This window comes from Neofelis nebulosa, chromosome 15 (assembly GCF_028018385.1).
Source record: "Neofelis nebulosa isolate mNeoNeb1 chromosome 15, mNeoNeb1.pri, whole genome shotgun sequence".
Taxonomy (NCBI): Eukaryota; Metazoa; Chordata; class Mammalia; order Carnivora; family Felidae; genus Neofelis; species Neofelis nebulosa.
This window is the reverse complement of record NC_080796.1, coordinates 19,020,638-19,048,465: the sequence shown is the minus strand read 5'-3', so window position 1 is coordinate 19,048,465 and position 27,828 is coordinate 19,020,638. Positions and strand designations below refer to the sequence as shown.

Genomic DNA, 27,828 nt, shown 5'->3' with positions numbered 1-27,828 from the left:
CTTTAAAGGTCAGATAGATTCAGAACAAATACTCTTATATCATGAGTAGAAATACTTACCTTTAGTAATTATTTTATACACCAGGGTTTAGTTACCCTTAATTAAATTTCATTTTTAAAAACATTTCTAGAGGAAACAAAACTTTTTATTTGCAAAACAATCTGTTACAGTGTAAGATAATAACAATAAAAATGTATCAGATATTTGTTTCTATAATACCTTCGTAAAATAGCTTGTCATGCATTATGATATTTCAGAATCTGCTCAATAGTTTTTTTTTCTTATTTGGAAAGTATACATATTTGTTTTCTGTTTTTTGTTTTTTTAAGGGACAAATGAGCAAATAGGAAAAAATTAAAATCTTTTCTTCCACTATCCAGAGATAATCATAGGTGAAATTTTGGTACAATGCTTCTGCAGATTTTTAAGATAAAATTTGGTTTTTGTATCTATATATGGTGACATTTTTTTAAGTTATATCTTGAATCTCATTCCATGTGATTAGATATTTTATATAAAATAATTGCCAATAGTGGCAAAATAATCCATTAAAGGATTTTCTATAATTTAATCAGCTATTTTGGATATTTAGTTTGTTGCCACTTCTTTTCTGAAACAAACCATGTTGCAGTAGTTTTCCTTTCTCTGAAACTTCATATTTCGATTTTTATGTTCTTAGGATACATTTTCTGGGTCAAAAAGCATTTACATTTTTAAAATTTGTGGTGCATATTCCATACACAGAAGAGCACATACCGTGTGATACCATTTATATGAAATTCTACAGCAGGTAAAATTAATCTATGTTTAAAAAGAAGAAAGAGAAGGGGCGCCTGCGTGGCTCAGTCGGTTAAGTGTCCGACTTGGCTCAGGTCATGATCTCACAGTCCGTGAGTTTGAGCCCTGCGTCAAGCTCTGTGCCGACAGCTCAGAGCCTGGAGCCTGCTTCAGATTCTATGTCTCCCTCTCTCTGCCCCACCCCTGCTCATACTCTGTCTCTCTCTGTCTCAAAAATAAATAAAAACATTAAAAAAAATTTTTTTTTTTTAAAAAGAAGAAAGAAGGAAAATAAGATGAGGAAGAGGAAAAGGAGAAGTAAAGTGATTACATTTGGGGATGAAAATTGAGAAGGGACACTTTCTGGAATGAATGGAAATGTCTGTATCTTGATATGGGTATGAATTACCCAGGGGCACACATTTAATCAAAATTAATCTATTGTACACTGAAGATTCAGGCATTTTACTGTATGTAAATTGGGGTTTTTTTGAGAACTGTAAACTAAACAAATTTTATTAAACTTAAATGAACCTTAATTCTATTGGAGGAGTTTTCTGATTTTTTGCAGGAAATGGGCTAAAGATGCTCATGAAGAGGGCTCTGAAGTTTAAGGATCCATTGCTGATGAAAATGATTAGGAACATTTCCCAGCATGATGGACCAACTAAAAATTTATTTATTGTGAGTATAGTTTCTTTCTTTCTATTAAAACAGCCTGAGAATTGAAGCTTTAAAGTCCTACATTTGGAAATAAAACTCTTACTGAGCTCTTATCAGTATTAACTCATGACCCAAGTTGGTTCTTTTGTTATAAACTTTCTTGTAAGTTTAGCTTCCAGAAATCCCATGCTCAATTTTAGAGTTGTTTTCACTTTATGATCCCAACCCCTAACACTTCTGTCCTCACTCTACTTGTCTTGCCTTTTAAGCAAATGACTCCTGAGGCACCTGGCTGGCTCAGTGAGAAGAGTATGCAACTCTTGATCTCAGGGTTGTGAGTTTGAGCCCCACTTTGGGTATAGAGGTAACTAAAAAAATATATAATAAACTTTAAACCGATGATTCCTATAGCAATTTGGCTCAAGATTATTAAAACAAGAGAATCACATTTGATACTTACTTTTTCTTCCTGTGGATTACATTATTAGATTGGTTCTTCTGCAGAAATCATATTTTAAATTTGTATTAAAATTCTGTTTTCTTTAGGATTATGTTGGGGACCTTGCAGCCCAGATCTCTAATGATGAGGAAGAGGAGTTTGTGATTGAATGTCTGGGAACTCTTGCAAATTTGACCATTCCAGACTTAGACTGGGAATTGGTTCTTAAGGAGTACAAGTTGGTCCCATACCTCAAGGATAAACTAAAACCAGGTCTGTGCTAAGTATTTCCATTTTGCGTAATCATTAAGTTATTTCTATTTCTTTCTGTTGCGGCTGAGAGCAACTGCTAGAGCAGTATTTTGTGACCATTATTATACTAGGTAATGTGTTTTCTTCCCACACCTCAACTTTCAGCTCTAGTTCTAGTTTCTTCCTCCCAGAAAGGTGATCACTAGGTCTCCTGTTAGATGTATGTATTCTTTTTCCGAAAAACGTGTTATCTTATTATTGGTTTCCTTTCCCTACCCTGCTTATTTTTTGATCCTGCTTTTTAAAAATTACCAAATACCATATCCTCTTTGCATGCATGCATACCTGTGAACACACAAAGTTCTTTGAGCCATTCAAATGACTCTTCGGTTTTCTGTATTTACATTGTCATTCATTTACATTTTCAGAGAGGTGTTATCCTTCAGTGCTGCCCTCCCTTACTCTTATGAACTATCTTCTTCATTGAGCATAGAAATGGGAAGAAAGGACAAAGTTACAAGCATGCTAAGGATTCATAAGAACTGATTTAATAGCTTACAGTATATTCTCTGTGCATTGAAGTTTTGGCAGTATAAATGGATTTGGATCAGGACATTTCAATGAAAACTTTCTGTGGTTTGACTTTATTAGGTGCTGCAGAAGATGACCTTGTTTTAGAAGTGGTTATAATGATTGGAACTGTATCTATGGATGACTCTTGTGCTGCATTGCTAGCCAAATCTGGGATAATCCCCGCACTCATTGAATTGCTAAATGGTAAATTATAATTTGTTTCAATTTACTTTTGTTAATATACGAACAGGCTATTTACATTTTTAAATATAAAAGATCTGCAATCATGAAATACTAATATTCTGTCCTGTTGAGCTTTGTGTTGATTGAATTGGATCTCCTATCTTTTTTTAATGTCTTGATTTCTAATCAGGAAGGTTCATTTGGAAGCATCCTATTCCCTTCTAGGTCCAATGTTGTCCTCTAAACGTTCCGTGGTGAAGAAAATGTTCTCTATTTGCACTGTCCAACACATGTGGCTGTTGAGTACTTGAGATGTGGCTATTGGGACTGAGAACTTGAATTTTGTATTTAATTTTTAATTCAATTAGCCACAGTGGCTATGGTTACAGAATTGGGCAATGAGGCCTAGATGGAATTCTTCCCTTAACTTCATATTGCTTTTAAGGGGCCAGGGTTCATTGTTTTCCACACTGCATACAAAATCTATCTGAACCTAATATTATTCTATTAGCGTCAAGTTCTCTAGGACTTTGTGTTAGTCTACTCAGGCCTCCGTAACAAAATACCATAGACTGGATTGCCTAAGTCTTTTGCCCATTTCTCTCTTTTGAATTTTTAAGTTTGATTTATAAATTCTTTAACATAATGCATTTAATAGGTCATCTAGAGATAATACCTCCATATTTTGAAGTGTTCCTACATGTTGTGTGTGTGTGTGTGTGTGTATGTATATATGTATACATATATATATATATATGTATACATATATACATATACATATACATATATATATATATATATACACACACACACATAGATGTATATAGATATAGATAGATAGATATATAGATATATATTTACTTTGGTCCACCCTTCTCCCAGCCAGGAGTTTTCCAAATGAGAAACAATTAAAAGAGAGACTAGGTGGTTGGGAGGTGTAAATGAAGACAATGTAGTTGGCAGAGTGAGAATGAAGATTTTGTGATGAGCTGGAGAAATCTGGAACAGAATGACTGGTTTTCTTGAATTGCTGTTCCCCCTTGATTATGATTGAGGGAGCTGAGACATGTACAAGGCAAGCTGACAGAGCCAGCTCACAGTGTCTTACTGTGTCTTAATGTTCTCTGCCATGAGGTTATCATGAACAGAGGCTATATGCTTCTCTTTTTAAGAAATACATGGATTTCCGGGAATATAGTCACTAATACTATAATAATTTATGATGTCAGGTGGTGACTAACTTACCATGGTGAGTATTGAGTGATACATAGAATTGTTGAATCACTGTTGTACACCTGACATAATTCTATTAAAACCCTTGTGGTCAAGTAAGGGGATACTGTATACCGAGAGAGTAATTAGTAGAATTTTAGCCCAAGTAGTCTGGGAGAGTGGCACATTGGCAAGTTAGTGAGGGAAATCCTTTGGAACAGATTGGACTTTAAGGGTCCCGCACTTTATTCTACACAAATAGCTAATGCTCTGTTGACCTGTAAATCTGTGTCTAACAGGTATCATTGAACAAATGCCAGGAGTTGATACAAAACTATTAATAAATGAAATTTCATAACCAGTACCTAAAAATTAGATTTCTATAAGTATTTGCTTTTGCCATTATATATTAATCAGTGGATATCAGCTAACCTATTAAACTATTCTTTATATAATGTTAAACATTAATTAGCTTATGATATGCAACATTCCTTTTACTATTTATATAATCAGTTACATTAAAACTAAAATAACTTATTTCATGACAATAAGTAAAATTTAATGTTGTTAACATTATTCAAGAATAATACCTCTTGGGGTGCCTGGGTGGCTCAGTCGGTTAAGCATCTGACTTAGCCTCAGGTCATGATCTCACAGTTTGTGAGTTCGAGCCCTGGGTCGGGCTCTGTGCTGACAGCTCGGAGCCCAGAGCTTGCTTCAAGTTCTGTGTCTCCCTCTCTCTCTCTGCCCCTTCCCCGCTCACACTCTGTCTCCCTTTCTCCCTCAAAAATAAATAAACATTAGAAAAAATTTTTATAAGTTTTTCTACCAAAACCTTAGAATTTAGAAGGTGTGATTTTTTTTTTTAAGAACTGTTTTTCTCATGAGGAGTCAACATTATACAGACAAAATATAGAACCAGATTTATTTCATAAATTAGAATTATTTAAAAAATTCTTACGACGGACAAAAAGCAAGTGTTGGTAAGTGTCACCATTTCACATTAGGGCCATAGAAGTTAATTTAATCAAGGTATACCTGGAGGCAAAATCTGGTGAGAATTAATTACAGAGAAACACTGGTACTGTGTTCTTACACCAGTCTTGTCCTTCAGTGCTTCCTAAGTCCAGCCTGATCTTTTGAGACCATCTCAAGTAGTCTGATGTAAACTCAGAGCAGATATAATTTCTTTTTTACAATATCTTAGTTTTATCTTTGTATTTCAAAGTAATTTTACCTATGTAGTTTAACTATAACCAAATTTACTAAAACTTCTGAAATTGTGTTATAAAATTTCCTGATCATCATGGAATTTAGAAAAATATCTAAATAAAGATATAAATGATATATGCCACCCATATATTATAAATAACTCAAATTGATTACCCTTTACTTTCTCCTGTCCCTTTTAGTTTTCTCATTCTCCACTATTCCAATCGATGTATTTCACTTTTGTGTAGAACTATAGAATTCTCTTATTTGACGTTTTCTGCTTCCTTTCAGCCCAACAAGAAGATGATGAATTTGTGTGTCAGATAATTTATGTCTTCTACCAGATGGTTTTTCACCAAGCCACAAGAGATGTCATAATCAAGGAAACACGTATCCTTTTAATGTTTACAACAGATAATGACATTTCACATATTCAGAAAAGATGCATCTTTACATATTTTTTCCTAGCAAATGTTCAAATGATGTGGGAAATACCAAGCCCCAAAATAATTTCAGAGGGCAAGCTATTCTTCATGGAAGCTCTTGACCCCAAGTCAGCGTACAGGTAGAATAGCACAGCGATTTTATTAACTTATTGGGCTGTGATTCCTAAGAACTTAACAAACATATCAGAACTTTCTTCTCTGTTAACATAATTTAACTATCAGATGTTCCTGGTACTATTCTTAGTACTCTTTCAATCTTACCGTGTTCACTCTACAAATCTATTCCCATGGCTTCAGCTACCAGCTATATGCTAAGTATTTAGTATCTTCAAATTCTCTTTCTTGAGTCCCAGGCATTTGTTTCTAACTGCCATCTGGATGTCTTCCACCTGTTGAAAGAGCTGTTACATGTATTACAATCAAAGAACCTGAATTCTAAGTTACCTTTGCCACTTACAAGCTGCAGGACCTTGGATATGTTATTTAACCTCCCTTGAGTATAAAATCTTGCATCTATAAAATGACCATAATCTGATAAAAATGATGGGAACATCTTCTGCCTTGTATGATTGTTATAAGTACTGATGGATTTAAAGTGCCTGTAATTATTTCCAACACACAGAGATACTCAATAAGTGAGAGTTTATCATTATTGCATTGAAAAGGGTACTTGATAATGCCAACATCCTCCCCTGTATCCTCCTTCTGTGTTCACAGTGGATAATAACAGTACCATCCATCAGTCTCGTAGCTGAGCATTTTGTCTGCTACCTCTTTTATGACACATAATTGGACATTCATAATGCAGACATCTGCCAAGTTCTAATCATTAACAGATAGTGTTTTAAGTGCTAGATTTATAAAAAAGTCAGTCCCTGTACTCAAAGAGTTTATAGTCTAATTGGAGAGACAGACAAGTAAATAAGAAATATTAAATTATAACCCAGTGTAGCAATGTCATAAAGGTATATGCATTGGGCACGGGAAAGAATATGTATATCCAAGGATATATATAGAACCGAGTCTGGGGATGTCATGTAATGCTGGCAGCAGAAGTGATATCTAAGCTGCATCTGTGTGTGTGTGTGTGTGTGTGTGTGTGTGTGCATGTGTGTGAGTGTGTATGTGTGTGTGTGTGTGTGTGTGTGTGTGTGTTGTGGTCATCTGCATGTTTGTGTACCCCCCAAAAAAACCCTACTTTTGAACTCCTCTAGTAAAATACTTATTTACCCATGTGAAAAATCTAAAATTAAGATAACCTTAATCTGTTTTTCTAGCGTTCCCCCTTTAACTCTACAGTGCACAATTTTCTCTTAGCACACCCAAATTTTTCATCATTTATCAGATAGGACCCATCTTCTTGCCTCTTCGTGTGCCTTATCAACCTCAAATGCATTTCTCTTTTTCTTTACCTAATAATCTCCAGCTCATTAAAGGTAGATTTATAAGCCATCTTTAAAGTTAAGCCTTTCTAATCCAGTTAAGCCTCCCTCCTTCCCAGTAGGAGTAATTTATTTTCGCCTCCAGTAAAGAACTTTAAATTGTATATTTATATGCCTGTCTTTACCAAAGGTTTTGAGCTCTTCAAGCTCGAGGACAAGCTTTTGTTTTCCTCATCTTTATCTATACTCAAAATTTAACATAGCACCTAGCATGTGGGTAGTACTTAGGTCAGTGAACACGTGTCTAAAATTAATTAATTTTAAAATTAATACATTGGAAGACTTTTTTTTTCTTTTGCATGATGATGGGCCATCGCTCAAAACATTATTTTAAAGTCCTCTGATCTTACATTCAAAGTCAACGACACATGCTTTAAGTATCATCTTTGGAGAAAATTGCCTTGTTTTTGAGATTAATTGCTGGAGTCTCTGAGAGTCAAGTCTGAGTAACAAGTCTAAACTCAGAAATGTTGATTTCAATATGGGCTATCAATAATGCAAACACTGTTTTGCCTTAACTAGAGAGAGCTTCCTTTATCATAAGTAATATTTTTTAAATGTGGCTTATAAACTGACTCAGGAAAATAAATTCTAGATACACTCTTTTGAGCAGTATTAACATTAGAATAAATTCCTTCTCCCCAGTGGTGTTCCAGGGATTTTTTTTTTTTCCCCACCCCGCCGCCCTTTTTTTTTTTTTTTTTTGTATTAATAGTTGCTTCATGAAAAAAGGTTCTGTGATAAATGAATTTGGAAAACACTGAATTAAACAGGTTTTCTTGCTACAGGGTCTTCTTGGAAACCTTAATATGCTTTTCTGGGTTGAGCGAATCTGAAATGATATTTTATAATAGAATATTTCTATAACTACAGAAGACACTATAAGAAACACATGTTAGAAAATATGAAAGTGAAAGCATAGCTTTCCTAAGGTAACTTCTTTGAAGGAGACCTTTGTTTACATGTCACACCATAGGGTTTTTTTGAAGACTAAGGAATTAAGTATTTATGGTACCTACCAAATGCTAGTGCATAGTGAGTAAGTGTCTCTACCCTAGTCTATCTATTTAAAATGTACTCTCAGTACCTTATTGTCAAAGTTCACAGTATTAAGACCACTTCCATTTGATTTTTCTTGTCAGTGTAACTTTATTTTCTCCCAAGTTCAGTTTCTGTGAAGCCATTGAATCTGAAGTGAGTACTTTTTAAATAGTTATTCTGACGAATATAACATGTTGAAAATGGAAGGAATGGGACAGAAAAGATTTGCTGATTTAAAATTTTTACAAAAGCATCAAGGAATACTACTTAGATCCAATGCTTTCATCCATGCCTTGAGATTGTAAAGATTGCTAGAGTGCTTTTGCCCGGTGTTTTGGTGTCCAAAAGCCGGGATTTTTGTTGATGTCAATGATATCTAAATATGTCTTGTTGTCTTTTGTCACATAATTAGGAACTATTAAAATATTTCACTATAATTTTAAGTACTTTATCGTGATTTTGGCTATACTTAAATTTTTAAGTAAAGATTTATTATATAATTATTTCCTTTTCCCGTTTTTAAATTTAGATTAATGATCAACATTATTTGATATAATTTTAAACAGAATGAAAGAAACTTGATGTTTAAGAAGGCTGGTATAGACTTATATTAGGTCAACATATGATTTATATTAAAATGTTTGGGATATTAAAAATAGCTCTCTGCACAATGCATAGAAATTGAGAATCTGAAATTGAGAACCAATGCTATTGTAATAATTTTCATACAATCCCAACAATGGCAGCATGGGGAAATAAGTCAAATTTGACTTGGTCCTTTCAGATTCTCTCTGAGAATATATTATTCTGTATTTTTTTCTACATTTTAAATGTATCCTCTTTTCCCCTCAAGAAAAATAGTAAGTAGCACCAATGAGTAGAAGATTAGGGTTAACCTCTGTCTTTGCAATTGCTGTGAAACTTGATAAAATTTTTTTCGGCATTGTAATCAGTGCTGCAAAGAATGTCATTTGCTTGTGTACATGTGTGCTAGAGTTTCTTGCAGGAAACGTCCGGCTTCTGTTTCAAATACAATTTTAACAAAGATCGGCTGTAAATATTGGAGATCAAGAAGTTTTTCTTCACTGCCTTTTTTGGATTCATTGGGGTTTCTCTGTTAATTTGAGTTTTCTGTTTTTCCTCTGTTTCCCCCTACTTATTTGTAGGAGTTAAACCCAATTTCAACATGTATTCTCTCCAGTTTTAAAGGACTGTATTCTTCTACTTGTAAGTCTAACGTCCCCACTTACATCTTCCATGGTATGTGATAGTGTAATCATTCACCTCATTTTTGTAACATTTTTCTAACATTTGAAACTGAATTATTATTTTAACTCTTGCCTTTTAAAAACTAGTACTTATTCAAGACTTAGAATATGTTGACCTATTCCCTGTTTGCTATTTTTTTTCTTGAATTCCATTTCTCTATCTCTCTGAGTTTCCTTTCATAATTATGTTCTCTTATACTGCTAAATGAGTATCTATGAATAATAAAATATATCTGAAAATAGCTAGCATGTTCTCTTTAATAATCATTTAGCAGAATATGGAGTTTTAGATTGCCAATTATTTTTCTCCACAATTCAAAGGTATTTTTCCGCTGTCTTCTTGCCTGAATTGATGACAGTGTGCAGTCTATAGTCTGCTAATTATTGATAGCTGTCAGTGTCTGATGACAATTTACTTTTTTTTCCCTTATAAATGACTTGATATTTTGGCCAATAAGACCAGAGGAGCATTTCTGTATTTTTAAAGCCAAATAGCTTTATTAGAATTTGAGTTGGTATTCATCATCCTTGCTTGATTTCTCTAAGTATCATATGTGATCTTTCAGTATATAGTTTTGTCTTTTTTTTCCCCTAATTTCAGGAAAATTTTCTTGAATTTTAGTTTTTAGTATTTGTTCTCTTTTATTAAAAGCTTTTATTGTCTTCTTTGGAATTTCTATTATGTTGGATCTTCTTTGCCTATCTTAAATAATTAGTCATTTTCTAATATTTTCTCTTTTTATTTGTTTTTAAATTTTACAAGTTTTCTTCCTTTTTAGCTTCCATTCCTCTCGGAGTTTTATCTGTTTTTATTTACTCATGTGTTACTATAAATTTAGTTCTTATATATCTGGAATTATTTTTACCTTTATTTTTGGTTCTTTCCTGAATTATTTTATTTCTTTGAGTTCTCTAACTTTGATATATATTGTTCCTATACGTGTATTCTATTTTTTTACATTCTTTTATTTCTTTTTGAAGTATTGGGTTACAGCTTTCATCTTTTATATGAAAATGTTATATTTTTCTCATAATCATCTACAAAATTTGACTGTGATTCTTTTCTGTTGCTATTTTTATGTGAAATTAATTTTCTGGAACTTTTAGGTGGGCCAGCTCTCTCAGGAAAGCTTAATAGATAGCTGTGTGGCTCTGGAGCTCCCTCTTCAGTTATTTTCATGAAGATATTTTCAAAAAGATGGCCTTGAAAATAATTTCAGTTATTTTCAAAAAGATGGCCTTGTACTTTCTGAGACTTACTGGTTCTGTTTTCCTTGCCCTTTTTTATTTAGTGTTTTTTTTTTCTTTCTTATTTCTATTAATGAAATGAAATGAAATGTTAAATGTTTATGGTCAGCTTTTATTGATGACTCAGTTTTACAACTTGAAGTTAGATTTCCTGGGGCAATTTGAATTTAGAGAAATGTGAGATTTTTCTAATATCCTTGAATAGGCTCAATCTCAAACACAATTTGCATCTTTAACCACTTTTATTTAGAGGCTCCAGCGTATCTTATAGATCTGATGCATGATAAAAATAATGAAATCCGAAAGGTCTGTGATAATACTTTAGATATTATAGCGGTAAGTAATTCTTCTTCTTATGCAAAGTGTAATAATAGTCTTTATTTGGTAGAAAAGAAAACTGTACATCTTTTTAGAATTTGGCATTTAATATAAATGCAAATTTGTATTTTGATGAGTCTCTGGAAATACAGTGATATTAAATTCATATTTTAATCATTAAAAAATGATTAAAGGCTTTCAGCCTTTTAAGTATAGGCTCCTTGAAGAGGTCTGCATGTCTCTCAGAATCATTTGTTTTTCGGGGCAGTTATTACATTGGAGCAGGGGTTTGATGAGAATTTCTACCAGAATTTAATAGTCAGTTTTGCAGTTTGACCATTAAACTTTTTTAATAAGACAAATGTTATATCAATTATTTTTTCAGTGCTTTGATTTTTGTCATATGCATACACTTGTTTTGTCAGTTGCTTTGGAATGATGAAACATACAAAAATTGTGTTATTCATGACCTTAGAAGTTTTGAAAGGATGTATAACTGAAGGACTATAATCAGAAGGGTGATCTGAGTCCTGGATTAGAAACTTGCTCTCTGTACAGACTTTTTTCAGAAATCATGCTCCTGGTGACCACCTAGTCTTCTGCCTGGACTTGGGCCTTGCACCTGGGATGTGCCATACACTAGATTACTTTAAATGTTTTTCATCTGTGGCATACACAAAGTGCTTCCTTCTTTGAACTGGATTTATACCTTCTATTTTAGCTCACTCAATAAGAAGTTTCTTGAATATACCCTATTCAGTAGTTTTCAAAGTTTAACTTAAGCTTTTTAAATGATCAGAATAACATTTTTAATGTTTGTTTGTTTGTTTGTTTGTTTGTTTGTTTGTTTGTTTGTTTTGAGAGAGAGAGAGAGAGAGAGAACACATGGAAGCAGGGAGTGGGGAGGGGTGGGGAAGAGAATCCCAAGCAGGTTCAAGCAGGCTCCAGGCTGTCAGCACAGAGACCAATGCAGGGCTGTCTCATGAACCTTGAGATCATGGCCTGAGCCAAAATCAATAGTCGCACGCTTAACCGACTGAGCCACCCTGGCCCGCCTTATAATAACATTTTAAAGAATCAGTTAACAACTTTAGTAGAAGTCCTCTAAGTTGGCATTTATGCTAGTGATTTCATTATGAAATCAGACAGTCACTATCAGGTACTTCCTTGCCAATTTCCTGGATTTTATTTCAAAATTCATTTTATTTGATGTCATCTATTTTTCGGATTGGACTGAGTATATCATTACTGGCTTAAAACTAAATGAGTATGTTGACATTTTTAGCTTTGATCTCTAAATTAAAATAAGGAAACTTTGCATATTAAATCCTATTCCAGTAAGATGTTTCATACATGTAGACCCCTGGTGACAGGGTTTATGAATAGAGAATATTTATTTTCCTAGGGAATAATTTCATGGCTCATACACTATTTTCTAGTAGATCACTAAATTTAGTGTTGTGTATAAAGTAGGTAGTGTAAGAAAGAACTTCCTCAAGTTCTATTTGTGATTATCTTACCTTAAGCAATGAAGAAGGGAAAGAGATGTCAGTTTGTTAGAGAATGCCTTTAGCATACTTTTAAAATTGTCTTATTTGAGAAAAGTAGATGGAAGGCAGTAATGTTTGGATATGTTTGGTATAGAAAGTAAATTTGTGATAGTTCCAAAATGCCAGCTCAGTCTCATTATTAAAAAATTTAGTATAAAATATGAATATAAAAATATTTATTCCCAATAATTTCTAAACTCTGGGCTGAAATCTCTCATCTTTTTTTTTTTAATTTAAATTCAAGTTAGTTAATATATAGCATAATAATGATTTCAGGAATAGAATTCCGTGTAAAGTCTCTCATCTTAAACGGGAATTTTCCCCACCCTGTGTCTACCTTTCTTTTCTATTCTAGATGGCTGTCCTAGCTCTCTCTTTCTCTCTAGAACCAATGTTTTGAAAAAACTGTCTACATATTACTTCCTTCATTTCTTCAGTTCCCCTCATCCACCTTTCAACCTATATGAATTCTAGCTTCTGCCTCCTTTGTTGCACTGATATGGTGCTCACTAAAGTCACCTGGCCTTCATTTTTCTAAATCCAATGAACATTTTTAATCTTCATTTTACTTTGTTGATCTTACTGTCCTTAAAGGAACTTATAAATCCTAGTCAGAGTTAAAAATGTAAAATCACAAAGAAAATTATTTTAGGTTATTATAATCATAAAGAACCTTGTTGGTAAGGCCTCTAAAGAAGAACAATCAATAAAATGAAACTGCTGATATATCAGCTACCTATATATGGCTCCCTAAGATGCCGTCTGATCACTTGACTTAGTATAACAAAAATTTGAATAAGTATTCTGAAGGTTCACCTAATCACTCTATGACTCTCTACACGAGATTTAACAAAGTAAGTACTTGATATGATGCCAAGTAATTTTGGACTGTTTCATTTCACACATTGGGAAACTTTAGTCTAAAAAGATATTTAGAATTATTAAACAGAATATTTAAAGATATTTGTGTGTGAATTATATGATTTAAAAGTCCTGCTCTGCTACCCAACTTCATCATATTCACAGCTGAGTTTCTTAGAAGAAAAGAAGTAGTCTAATATAGATGATAAAAGGGCTAGAAACACCCCGCATCCTGCTGGAAGAATGTTTCCTTACGTTTTTGCTACTATACACGTATAAGTGTCCAGGCCCTGGTTCAGTTTTGGCTTGATAGTAAGGAACTGCACCATTTCTCAGAGCTTTTTCTCCCCTTCTCAGTTGGGTAAGGGTTCTGATCTTCAACTTTGGCCTCTATGATGTGACAACTTGGTCTAATAGAGTATTGCATCTAGAATACAACTAATTCTAGTTCTTTCACTTACTGAATAATCTCAGACATTTTATAACTTTTTGAAGATTCAGTTTACAATGACACTTTTGAGGATTAGTGAGTTATTGTTAGGGTTAGAGAAAATATATATGAAGCATCTACTACATGATGGTCACTCTCTGTTTTGTTCAAACTAGACCAAAACTCAGACCTAGTTGAGAAGTTAATTTTTTTGTGTGTTTATTTTTGAGAGAAAGCACGTGTACGTGTGCGTGCACATACCCATGGGGGAGGAGCAGAGAGAGAGGGAGACAGAGAATCCCAAACAGGCTCCAGCTGTCAGCACAGAACCCGATGCGGGGGTCAAACTCACAAGCCATGAGATCATGGCCTGAGCCAAAATCAGGAGTTGGATACCTAACTGACTGAGCTGCCCAGGTGCCCCGAGAAGTTTATATGTTGATTAAATTCATGGACCAACATTTTCTTTCCTTGGTACAGTTAATTATCTATGTTATTTTCTGTCCATTTAAATATTTTAAATGGTATTGGAAAATAATCTGTTCACTGTTTGGATTTTAACTGTGGAAAATTATTTGGAGTATGTATTTTGGCCAGATATATTAATATTACTATTTATATTTTAAGATTATTCTACAAAATGGCTGAATTTGGCATTTTAAAGCTCCATGTCACAGCAATTCTAAATAGGGTAATTAACCAAAAGGCCTTGATTAGGACAGTGTGGTAATCAGGAATCTGCCTCTTCTAGTGTAGAAGTGCCTTATCTGTTAAATTACCCACGTTCTGAATCTGCAGTAACTTATTTTAATTCGGACTCAATTTATCGGCTAACCTCAGACCAGAGTGACACTCCTACCTTTCTAGGCCTCCTTATTTGGGAGAAATTTGAGGAGTGGGCTTTTTTAATGCATCAGTAAAATGACAGCTTCTCAGGTTCACTTGAGACATAGCTGCCAGTCCGGTTCTTTGAGCTCAGACTGTATTACTGATCATGACTCAGGGTGCTATTTGCTTGTCCTGAATCTTTTTCAAGAGTAAAACAAAAGGAAATTGGCTTAATTCAAAACAGGAGAAACCTTGATTAGACACAGCAAAGATGATGAAACACTAGAAATAAGCTGCCAAGGGAGAATGTGAAGCCTCCATCCAGTAAGCATTAGTAATAACTACATAACCAACTTTCTGAAATAGTTAGAAACCTGCCTAGAATGGGAGTGGATGATCTCTTAAGATTCTTTTCACCACTAGGCTTTGATATCCTAGTGTTCTCAGCATGGCTGTGTTCTAGAACAATAATAAATCAAAAAAAAAAAAAAAAAGAGAGAGAGAAAGAAAAGAAAAAGAATGAGAATATTTGTAGTTTAAGGCAATTTATCTTTAAGAAAACAAACTTCATTTTTACTCAGAACAATGTGGAATAGTTAAGAAAAATTCGATACCTTGTGGTGCTTGGGGAAATATGCCTTCTGCCGTAAAGAACTTGTCCCCCAAATTATGGAAATGTTACATTAGTGATGATTTGTTTAATGAATTTGGGCCTAATCCCTCAATTGGCAACTTAAAACAGATGTGGGGTGGTAGTACTCTTTGTACCTGGAGGGTTATATGGTTGGTGATGTGGTCTCTATGGCCTCATGAGCAAGTTGTCACCTGTCTGACTAGGCCTTACGTGTAGCTTTGGGAGGCAGGGATTGGAGTAGCTGCAGTGAGTAGGGACACCTAGCTTCGTTTTCCAAGGGGATATATGGCAGTTGATCGTTGTCTCTTCTCTTCCAAGCCTTGGGAATCCTGAAGGGAAGAACAGACCCCTCTACACATAGAGAGCTTCTAAAACCCCAATTAGATTTTTATCCTTAAGTACTTCCTCAACTTTGCATGAAGCATTTGAGGACCTCAGGAATTCTTTCCCAGTTGGTAAAAAAAAAAAAAAAAAAAAAAAAATCCCTCCCCTGACATTATTGGGTTGTAAAACATTTAATACATGTTTATTAAGGACGTACTGTGTCAAAACACTAAGGCACTGGGAATATAAAACTCAGCAACACAAAGTCCCTAGAATACAAAAGTTTACATCCTAGACTCTAGAGAATACAGGGTACTGTCATCCAGAGGTGAACTTGCCTTCCAGGAGTGGTACTACTCTATGGCCCTAGCAAAAGATGTTCTGCACTAATGGTACATTGTATCTACAAGGTGTTTATGGGAAAAGGGATGTCCCTAGGTTCTAGGTTCTCTGGTAAAGGATTAATGTCTGTTGTCTTTCTGACCAGCCACAGGCCCCTGTGATCTGATACTAACACAAGATTTTGAAGGACAGCCCTTTCTCTTTTAGTAAGTCTGTGATCATGGGAAAATTGTGTATATTTTAGTAACCTGAAATTAATATCTAGTTTTGGTATTTTAAACTTGAAAAATTAGGTGCTGTCTTTATTCCTGGATAGTCAAAATTATATTTAATAAGACTGGTGTTTTAAAATGAGATAAACCATTGTAGGTTTACATATAAACTCTAAGACATCAATTGGTATGGTCCCCACAAAAATTGCCAGGCCAGCCTGTGTCCTACAGAAGTTTATTAATCTTGCCAGCAAGGGAAAGCAGTTTAAAAAGATGTCTTATGACATCTTGGAAGGGAACAGTTGGAGAAACTTTCATAGGATTAGATTAGGATTAGACTTCATAGGATTAGATTAGAACCGGGTTAGAACTCAGGTTATTTCAGGGCAGGCTTTCAAAAGCAGGGAATGGGTGGGGATTGGGTAAAATGGGTAGACAGCAGTCAGTTTTAATTGACTTACAGGTTGAGTATGGGCACAGAGCAGAGAATTTTTAAGTGAGTAGTTGACAGAAAACTACTGAGGTGTTCTTTCCAGAATAGGTGGAGTTGGTTCTTGCTTCTTTTATAGTTTTGGTACCAGTTTTCATTGGCTCGGATTTGTAAGTGAGATTTTTTATTTCTTAATTCTATATAATCAAATTGGGTTTAGAGAGATAAGTTTGGTTAGCCCTCTTTCGGAGTTCATTTTTATATTGTATAAACCTGAAAGGCATAAATTTAGGATGTTTTTCTAGCTCGTTAGAATATAGAGTATATATATATGTATGATATGAATGTGATCGTATGTATATGAATGTATATGTATTCCTTGCTAGCTTTATGCATGTTGTTGCTTTATTGTGTGTGGTTTTCTTTTGATTGGCAATACTGGATTCAAAAGAACCCAAGCATAGTACAAAAGATAAAAATCATGATTTCTTAAATAAATTTCATTCAGTTCTATCTTTAACTTTGTGGTCTGACTGAACATGATATTTGAAATGATATTGCACAGATGAGCCTCCCCAGCACTTTAAACAGAAGTCAAAGAGAGCATTGTATTTGAGGTCTGGTTAGAAAATGTCATTCATAGTCAAGACTAAAGGACAAACTTGGGATAGTACTGTTGAGAAGTAGGTAGTATGTGCCTAAAAGTCAACAGTTCTGTTATGTATGTGTTTAATTATGTGTATATCTATATTTACTTATCCTATACATATCATTGGGGTAAGTATTTTCTACGATATAAAAGGCATCTGTTTAGCGACTATTACCTTAACCTTAATGAGCAACTAAATTACTCTAGATCTGCTTTAATTTAGTATGAAGAAGTGTATTAAATAAACCATATTACATTCTCAATTAGGGGGCTGTCACATTAAAGGAGAAAGGAAAATCTGTTTTCCATCAGCTGTGTTAGAACACAAAGCAGATCTATGTAGCTCTATGTTATCCTATAGTGTGTTAATCAGATACAAGGTGTGACGGAAGCCAGTTACAAAGAGTTTTTCTGATAGTGAACAGGCTCTGATAATAGGCTGGGTGAGGCTTCACAATGTTTCTATGGTTAAGTAGTAAACAAAATGATGTAGGACTTCAAAAAGGATGGCACATTCCATTTAAAATCAAACCATAAGTCTTTCATGACACGTAGTTTTTATGGAAACTGAGTGTTTAAGATCATGTCAGGAGCTGAGAAGAAAATAAAAAAGCATGTGTACCTTTAAATACAAGACAAACTCAAGTCTCAGAGCAAGGCTATCAGGGTACCATTTTTGTGAAAAGAAGTATTTCAAAATGAAGAAAAAATAACTGTATTCCTGGTGTATTTCCACAACAGCTTGATAAATTTTTATGACGTATCTTGGCTGTGGTTGAGCAGTAACATCCCTGAATTCCCAGTTATTTCCTGACAATGGGGGAAGGAGATATTTAAGAGGGAAGGGGATTTGGGTGAGAGGGGTTAGGGAGAATAGATTTTAATTGATACATGTTGAATTTATTAAATGTTTGACACTGGATATTCATTTAGAGTTGATATTTAATTTTTAAAAATAAACTCCTTAGACTGCCAGTATTCTTCAGTTTGGGGGGATAATTATTTCAGAAGCTTTATGAAATAAGGGTATTAATCATACATTTTTTTGTTTATAGAATGTTAGAACTTTAGTAAATCTTACCTAGATTTGTTTCATTTTAGAAATGAAGAATCTGAGACTAAAAGGTATTAAAATGCCTTTAGAAGGTTGTTTGTATCAGACCTGGAAATAGAACCGAAGTCCCCTGATTCCTAATCCACTGTTCTTTGTTCTATACCATACCGTAATACCATCAATTCCTATAAATTCAGACTCTGAGACACAATGGAACTGGCTTTGCCATGGCTGTTGAACTCTACTCATTGAGGTTAGATACAGAAGATAGCTAAGTGCTGATTCATTGGAGCATGATAAAGCTTTTACTGGTTTTCACTAAAATGGGAGAGAGAGGAATTAAAAAAATAGTGAGAGGAGGTCCAGGGAGGGGCACACAGAGAGATGTTAGGGCTGGGGAGCTGTTACAAATGTAGGGTTGTTAACATGTTTTGTCTTGGATAGGTAGATCTTCATTTTGAGATTGTCTTTCTTACATTTATAGTCTTAAAATGGTCCTTCTTCTCTAAGTCAATAATAGGTAGTAGTTGATTTACATACAACATCAGTCCCCCAGATTTGTTTTTGAAACTTTCCTGAAATCTAAAACTCTTGGGACCACTGTCCAAGCCTATTAATTTAGTACTAAATAGACTCTCAACAGGCATAAGCTAAAATAATTGATTTTTAAGAAATCTGGAACATAGGGGCACCTGCCTGGGTGGCTTAGTCCGTTAAGCGTCGACTCTTGATTTTAGCTCAGGTCATGACCTCCTCATTTTGTGGGTATGAGCCTTGTGTCAGGCTCTGCGCCTACCTAGGTTTCTCCCTCTCTCCCTCTCTCTGCCCCTCCCCTGTTCACACTCTCTCTGTCTCTTTCAAAAATAAATAAATAGATGACAGAGAGAGAGAAGGAAGGAAAGAAGGAAGGAAGGAATAGGAAAGGGAAGGAATAGGAAAGGAAAGGAAGGAAAGGAAAGAAAGGAAAGAAGGAAGGAGGGAGGGAAAGAAGGAAGGAAGGAGGGAAGAGGAAGGAAGGAAGGAAGGAAGGAAGGAAGGAAGGAAGGAAGGAAGGAAGGAGGGAGGGAGGGAGGGAGGGAGGAGGGAGGGAGGGAGGGAGGGAGGGAGGAAGGAAGGAAGGAAGGAAGGAAGGAAGGAAGGAAGGAAGGAAGGAAGGGAAGGAGAGAAGGAAATAAGGAAAAGAAAGTAATCTGGAACATAAAAATCAGTGTTTCAGAAACATAAAAATCAAAACCCAGCATTTTAGTTGTGAAATAGTACTATCTCATTTTCACTAATGTTGACTATTAAGGAAAAGGAGAAATCAATTATTTAAACAAATATTGTGTTCCTCATTCCATGCTTCATTCCAAGATGCTGTATTTGTTAAACATTCAAATACCTAAGGCCATATTATCACAAACTAGAGAAAACTTTTATGATACAAGTACTACATATTAATAATGTCTCATACTTAGCTTCTAAATTTTAAAAATAAATTTAAAAAGTATTTCCTAAAGTTAGCTATTAATATTGGACTTAAGAAAGTCATCGAAAACCGATAGTGTATATAGAGTATTAGGATTCTAGCTAGCTAAAGGTATGGGTATTTTTTTCTATAATTTTCAGCTTTCAATAATGAAATAGTTTTATGGTTATAAATATTTCAAAAAGCTATGTTATAACTTCTTGAGATTTTAAGGGCTTGATACTGGTTGGTCAAGGGTTTTTGCCATTTTCTTTGCAATGATCTATGACAAAACGCCACACATAGTTGCTAACGGTTACCTCATGAAAACTCCTCTTGTCATTGAAGTGGATTCATTATAGTAGGAATCTGTAATCATTGGATCATCTGCAAAACATAGTTTTCTATATCTTAAATGGTTAAACAGCTTGGTACAGAATAACATATTTTGTCTCCTGTTTTCTGAGGGAGAAACTATTGTTTTCTAAAGACCTAAGACAGCCATAGCATTTTCATTGCGATCCTGTAAACAATAATCTGCACATTAATCATTATGTTAGTAATAGAAAATCAAACCTATAGTTTTGTAGTACAAAAATACTTAAAAATTTTTATTTTTAATAAAATGACAGTATAATCTGCATCATTGCTGCTATACTCTTGGGCATTATAATGTTAAGATATGCCTTGGTTCTATGAGTTTATTCACTCATAAAGTGACCAAAGAAATACGGTGAAAACTGTAAAGGAATTCAGATTAACATAAGGTAGTCTAATTACATTTAGTGCTAGGTCTGTGCCAATTCACTGCCTTGGAAAATCAGCTTCCCCAAGACACTAACAAATCAAACTTTAGTATCAAAAGTTAGCTATAGATGCTTATGGATATTTTTGGTTTGTGTGTATGGACTTCTGTCAAATGGATAGATAGTCTGTGGATAGGTGGTCTTTTTTATTTTAGAAACTAAACCTTGTATGTGTAGGCTCATTGATGAGAACATTGCTCTCAGCTTGAAAGGTGATAAGAGGCTTAAGTTTGCAGGGCATTTGTGAAGAAAATAGCATCTTTCTACATTTATTACTGTACTTTTATTAGAATAGGGAAATCTTATGAGGAGCATGTAAAATAGTAATGCCTAGAATAAGCATTTTTTTCCCCTTGTGCAGAGCATTATTTACTAGATTAAATACACTTTATGGATATGTAATTTACTTTTTAAATTATGTTTATTTTTGTAACATTTCACAGAAATTTGTAAGAGGCAAGTTTTACTCTCAGTAAAATAGCAAACCCCATATTTTAATATGTTTTGAGCACTTGACTAGGTTTTATATCCTGTTCTTACACTAGGAATCCTTAAGCCTGAACCTAAATTAAAACAATCAAGTCATACATCTTTCTGTCATCTTTCTTGAATACTTCTTCATTCAGATAATCAGATTTAAAGTATTTCTATCAAAATAAAGTTAGTTTCAGGGTGCCTGGGTGGCTCAGTCAAGCTTCAACTTCGGCTCAGGTCATGATCTCTCCGTTCGTGAGATCGAGCCCCACGTCAGGCTCTGTGCTGACAGCTCAGAGCCTGGAGCCTGCTTCCGATTCTCTCTCTCTCTCTCTCTCTCTCTCTCTCTCTCTCTCTCTCTTTCTCTCTCTCTCTCTCTGCCCTTCCCCCACTTATGCTCTGTCTCCCTCTCTCAAAAATAAACATTAAAAATTTTTAAAAAGTAAAGTTAGTTTCATACCTCTTGCCAAGTGAAACAAACTAGTACTCACAAAAGAAACAGTACCTATCAAATTAGCTCCAGTATTTAATGTAGATTTAATAGGATTATAAGGCATAATGATATTATAAGGCATATTCTGGGAGTTTTGATGACCTGTAACTAACTTATCTTTTAGAAAAAAAGCCAATTAGTATGGAGAATTTCTTCCCCAAAATACCATTTTACTTTTTTTTATGCATTAAATTTTTTTACCTTAATGGACAATAAGTTCATCCTTTTTTTTCTGTAAGTATATGTGATCATTCTTAAATCATCTAGCCACTTCTAATATGATAGTAATATATTTTTGCAGCCAACTTTGCAACTAATACATTCACTGTGCTACATAGGGAACCAAAAAGTATACTTGCGAAGTCATGAATTTTAAAGAGGTTCAAAATTATATTTAGCATTTGGGCTAAATTATTTTAAAGCTAATCACACTGCTCATACTACATAATTAGCACAATTTAGTATTCTGTCTAATTTTGGAAACCCAAAGTGAACCACTGAAATTGTAGCCAATGAAACTGCTTGTAACAACATCACTGTGCCAGTATTTTTTCAACTCCCTCTTTCCCTAACATCCTTCCATGTACAGCCAGGCCAGAGAGCACATGATTGAGAATATAATGTGTTATGTAATATACTTAACCAGACCAGAGCCACTTCTCTCCTATCACTGCTTGGTCAACAACTCAACACATTCATAGACTCTTAGAGCTGAAAGTTGACCGTGGAGTTCATTTATTATATTCTCATTACTGAAGAATCCATTCTCCAGTGACCCTGACAAATACTCATTTATCCTCTGCCTTTTTCACATTGCTAGCCCAAGGTTTACAAAGCTGTAATAGCCACAACTAGCAGTGTGCACTTGATCAAGTTAATTCAGTGTTCTGGAGCTCGTTTTCTCATTTGTAAAAAGATGATAATTAATAGTACCTACCTAATTCAGTTAATTAGGTACTTCAATTAATGTACCTTCTTCAATTAATTAACAGTATTGACTAACATTAAGTGTTTTCAATATAGATTTTCTAAATGCTTTACGTGTATTATGTCATTTTATCAGAAGAACTTACATGTGATCAGTAGATGAATGATTGTATAAATTATATTTAGATGATATGATATGATCTACTCACTGTAAGCATATCAACAAGATGGCATTTGGATTTAGAATTTATTGTTTATATCTAAATTGTCAATTTCAAATGTAGGTTAAAATTGTAGATTTAACTCGGAGTAAAAACTTAAGCAATTTAAATATTGAAATTATAACAAGTGGATTAATACATGTTTATTTTTAAAATAAAATACAATAATGTTTATAATCGCTCTTTTATACAATTAAATTTTAAATAATTATATTAGGAAATAGATTGAGAACTAATAGGAATGTTAATATTTAACTATCAAAAAAGAAAGCTTAGGGGCACCTTGGTGGCTCAGTTGATTAAGCCTCCAACTCTTGGTTTCAGCCTGAATCATGCTGTCATGGTTCATGGGATTGAGCACCACGTCAGGCTCTGTGCTGACAGTGACAGTGTGGAGGATGCTTTGGATTCTCTCTCTCTCTCTCTCTCTCTCTCTCTCTCTCTCTCTGCCCTCACCAACTCACACTTGATCATTTGCGCGCTCTCTCAAAATAAATAAATAAACATGAAAACAATTTAAAGAAAGCTTAATAATTAGGACATCCCAGAAATTCCTTCTATGATGACAGTTTTTTACTTGAGCCTCAGCTTTCTATGAAAATTGCTCATTATTTAACTACAATGTGTATTTGGTCCACCTGTTAATTATCATGGTCATCTTGACTGTTGGAGGACAGTACTATTGCCTGGTACCTTTCCAACTCTTTTAGATAACTATAAACAAAAATGTTAAAGATATGGCAGAGGAATTTAAAACTAAGACTCTAGAGTTATAATGACAAGAAATACCTGAAATCTTTTTTTTTTTTTTTTTAATCTATGCCATCAGTGGTACTGTCCATTCATTGTTAAGTGAATACACTAGTCAGAATAACTACAGTCTTTGGGAAAAGTAGGGAGCTAGATAGGTTGATCTGTAGCTAATAATAACTTGCCTATATAACTTGCCTATATCAGAAATGTTCACCAAGGAGGTTCTCTGTGAACAAGTATTATAGATACAGCAGTGAAGAAGCCAGTCTTGCTCCTCGGGAGTTCATGATCAGAGGAGGAGACAGACATTTAAAGAAATAATTATGACTAAATAAGATAATGTTATTTTGGGGTTGAAACAAAATTAAATTCTGTTATTTTAATGGTAAACCATTTCAGTAGTTAGGAGACATTCTTTTCAAGTGCTTTCTTTCCTATTAAGAAGTATTATCTAAAATAAGGTATCATGAAAGATACCATTTTGATGCTTAACCACCTATCATTAGTGGTAACTAACATTACAGGTAACTATTGCCACAAATTTCTTTGGGAGCTGAAGTCTGACTGCTTACCTAAATTCTAGTAATAGAGAATTTGTGAAGTTTAAACTTTTCCAGTTTTTGCCGTTACCATTCGCAATTGGTAATTCAAACAGATGCCTTTAACATACGTCTTTAATTGGTTTTATTGATTATTGTATAGAATAATTCTGAACAGGTATTTTTAATGTTTCCTCTGACCCAAATGAAGAATCTCCAAATTATTATTATAACCTGTTATCTGAGGGCCAAGGGAGTAACTTTATAAGCTTATGCAGTAATACTTGACTATTTGTTTTCAATAGGAATATGATGAAGAATGGGCTAAGAAAATTCAGAGTGAAAAGTTCCGCTGGCATAACTCCCAGTGGCTAGAGATGGTAGAGAGCCGTCAGATGGATGAGAGTGAGCAGTACTTGTATGGTGATGATCGAATTGAGCCATATATCCATGAAGGAGATATTCTCGAAAGACCTGACCTTTTCTATAACTCCGGTAAGACGGTAACCAAGGCAAAATTAAACAGTTTGTGTGCCATAAATAGGGATTTTGGTCTACCAGCCTTGCTCATTCCCAAGCTTTGGAAGCACTTCTTATGATATATACATAGACTTCTCCGAATGATTTCAGAAGTACCATCCATACACACCATACAAACCTATTAACTCACCATTATTTTTTTCCAGTTAGTCTTGGATGTGCTCTCCAGAAAAAAAGGTTGTACCTAGGAAAATTAATTACTCTTAGTTTATTGCTTTCTACAATGTATAACTTAAAATGACATCCTCAAGGTTTCTGACCTCTGTTGAAAATGTAATATTTTTTCTCTATCCTGCATTCATTTAAATATGTAACTTAACTAATTTATGTTTTGTTTTCTAACATATTTAATTTGCACAGTCTCATTTTGCCATGGATTTGCTTTAGTCTTGAACTAATAAACTCTGCTTGGTTGGGAAGATTTAGACACTTTACAGTAATATTTTTTTTCCTTTGAACTCTGCTAGTGTTTTCAGGGTAAAATTTAATTTTTACATAAATCATGCATATATTACAACTTTGTTGATTCTGCTATACTGCCTTTTTCCAAGGATGAGTTTGGCACAAAGACTGGTAAGCTCTTGCATATTCTGGTTTTTGAAGTGTTGCACTGTTGCCAATCTTAATATTACTTCATTGAAGTCATTTCGTTGACAGGAAGAAAGGATTTCTAATTAAGATCTGTAGCAGATTGGATATAAAAAGCATCAAAGTAATTATGTCTGAATTGGTGGCTTACTTTTTCCCCCTGCTATGTATTCATTCACACTTTATTTTCATAATTTTGTTTTGTGCAGATTGCCCATAAACTATATTATTTTTATATTTGGTATAGATACTAGAAGCTTGTAAAATTGATACTTTACTTTAAAAGTTAAATGAATTTCTTCCTAACCAAACTCTACAGTAGTTATGAAATACTGCTTTGTGTTTTAAACCAGATGGAGTAGATCATTAATTTCAGCCAACCAGAATGTCTTAGTTCAGTAATAGCAAGCAGCTGTTCCTTACATATTCAGATATTCATGAAGTGAAATGATGTAAAATATATATGATATAAATTTTTTTGTTAACAGGAATCAGAATGTTTTGGAATCAGGTTTCTTGCTTTGAAGATTGATAGCTAGTTTTCAGTGTGAATCGATTACTAGTTTCCACAACTGAAACCACCTCGGTATTCAACTTTGCTTTAGTATAATTAGAACTTCAGGACAAATTTCTTAAAAAATTATACTATATTCCCAAAATTGATTCATTTACATTAACCTCTTAAAATGAAAATCATAAACATTTTTCTGAGGTGTTTTATAATTAAAATGTACAACTTCTGCTTTTGTGGGAGATTTGAATTATATATATACATTTTTTATATCGAAGTTTAGAAATAGCCACAGCCGATGGAAAAAAAACAAATTTAAGCATATGAGAAGTGGAATATTATCATTAGATACCCTCATGGTTGTTTTTTAAATCCCTGTAGCCTGATGACATGGTAGACATTTGCTAAGGGCGATTACATTGCTGTGAGTTTAAAGATAAAGATCTCGTATCAAGCCATCTGTATTATTTTAGTCCATTATTTTACCTAGTTCATTTTCCATGAATAGTTCAGCTAAATGAGTCTTTGTGCTCTCTCTCGATATGTGTCATTAAAATTTAGATAATACCGGCCTCTTGTCTTTTATTGTGTGTGGTTGTATCTTCAGAAACATCAGGTAAATTTGTAAAACTACAGATTCATTTGAATGCTTGAGCCATCTTATTTAAGTCTTTGGTCTCCATGGAACCGTAGGGGGTTTCCGATAAAAGCAGCCTTAGTAGCTTTTCAGCCACAGAGGTTAAGCTAAATCACCTGTGATTCCCTGGGTCTTGTCTCTCACTTTAAGATGAAATAGCATTTGCTGCTTCCTAGTCATTAGTATTGCCTTCTATATTTTCAGACTATTAAATATGTCAACATATGTGTTTCTCTCTCGCTTTTATTTTTTTAAAGGATCTTGCTGTTGTCCTATGAAAATAGGAATCTAGTATCTCCTTTAGTTACAGTATTGTTTTCTTTAGAGTCTAAAATTATTGTGATTATAGTCACTGAGTAATTTCCTCTTCCATCATGAAAATGCTGCTTTTTGCTGAAAACAAATTTACCCACAGAGAAAGTATTATTTATAAAGCTGAATCACTACTACATATTTCTAAATGACTTTTTACTTTGTTTTTATTGTTTATCAGTTTGCTGAATCTTATTCTTAGCATTTAATATGTGGATATATTTCTGGAATGTGAAGTTGACAGTACTTTGTTTCTATCTCAGGATTATTGTAAAGCCATAGTTTTATAATAATAGTTTATACTAATATTTTTTATAAACTATTTTCATAGCTTTTGTGATATCTCTTATCAGGTATAGCCCAATAAGTTATGGTTTGTTTTAGTCATTTCTTTTTCTCATTCTCTTCATTACTGATACCTATTTTCTGCCACACAGCCACAATTTCATTTTTGCCTAGTTCACTAAGGAGCCCAATGTTATGTTTTCTCTTGACTTAAAAAAATAAAGTTTATTTTAGTAACAATATATAAGAAGATATTGAGGTTTTGTATATTTTACCTTTTTTCACAATGTCTATAAGTCAGTTTTTTAACTGACTTTCAAAAATCAGAAAGTTCATAAATTACCTGTGCTAACAATAAATGTGCTTAGATCTCATCTTTGTTCCAGTACCTACTCCATTTTACTCATAGTCCTATTATCATCATTACTAGGAGCACCTCAGAAAGGTGTGTTGTATAACTGTGGTCTAAAAGGTTTCATATAATTTAATAACCTAAATGGGTATAATGCTCTACAGCTTACAAAGTGCTCTGGTGTAGATCATCTCGGTCTTCTGTTTGTTCTCTGGTAGTTTAAATGTTACCTGAAATTCTTTGGCTCCTTATTGCTATCTTTGAATCAGTGTTAGAGTAGGAGCTTTGGAAGGGCACTCTTAGATTTATCTGGACTTGGAGTCAAGAATATACGATTCCTTTTTATCTTTTCTATAAAAGAATTAATTTGGAATGCAGAATGCTGAGAAACAAATAGGGTAGCTCCAAACTACCAAAGTTCCAACTTCCAAAGAAGTTGAGGATTTCATGTATTTAGGGTGTAATTTAATTTTTATTCCTCATTCTAGTAAAGAAAGGTTGCCCATATTAGCAGAGCTGCCTAAATTTTGGTAAGGCATTAAAGGGCACAAATAG

The 27,828-nt window shown here is 33.9% G+C and overlaps 1 protein-coding gene across 2 annotated transcripts in view; it reads left to right on the top strand.

The window, feature by feature from the left end:
• KIFAP3 (kinesin associated protein 3) overlaps positions 1-27,828 on the top strand; it is a 173,052-nt gene that overhangs the window by 111,222 nt on the left and 34,002 nt on the right. For both annotated transcript variants that reach the window (XM_058701729.1, XM_058701730.1), the window contains 6 exons: positions 1,349-1,461; positions 1,987-2,152; positions 2,783-2,908; positions 5,603-5,701; positions 11,007-11,092; positions 24,354-24,543. In XM_058701729.1, coding sequence (XP_058557712.1) covers positions 1,349-1,461; positions 1,987-2,152; positions 2,783-2,908; positions 5,603-5,701; positions 11,007-11,092; positions 24,354-24,543 — 780 coding nt within the window. The remainder of the gene's footprint in view (positions 1-1,348; positions 1,462-1,986; positions 2,153-2,782; positions 2,909-5,602; positions 5,702-11,006; positions 11,093-24,353; positions 24,544-27,828) is intronic.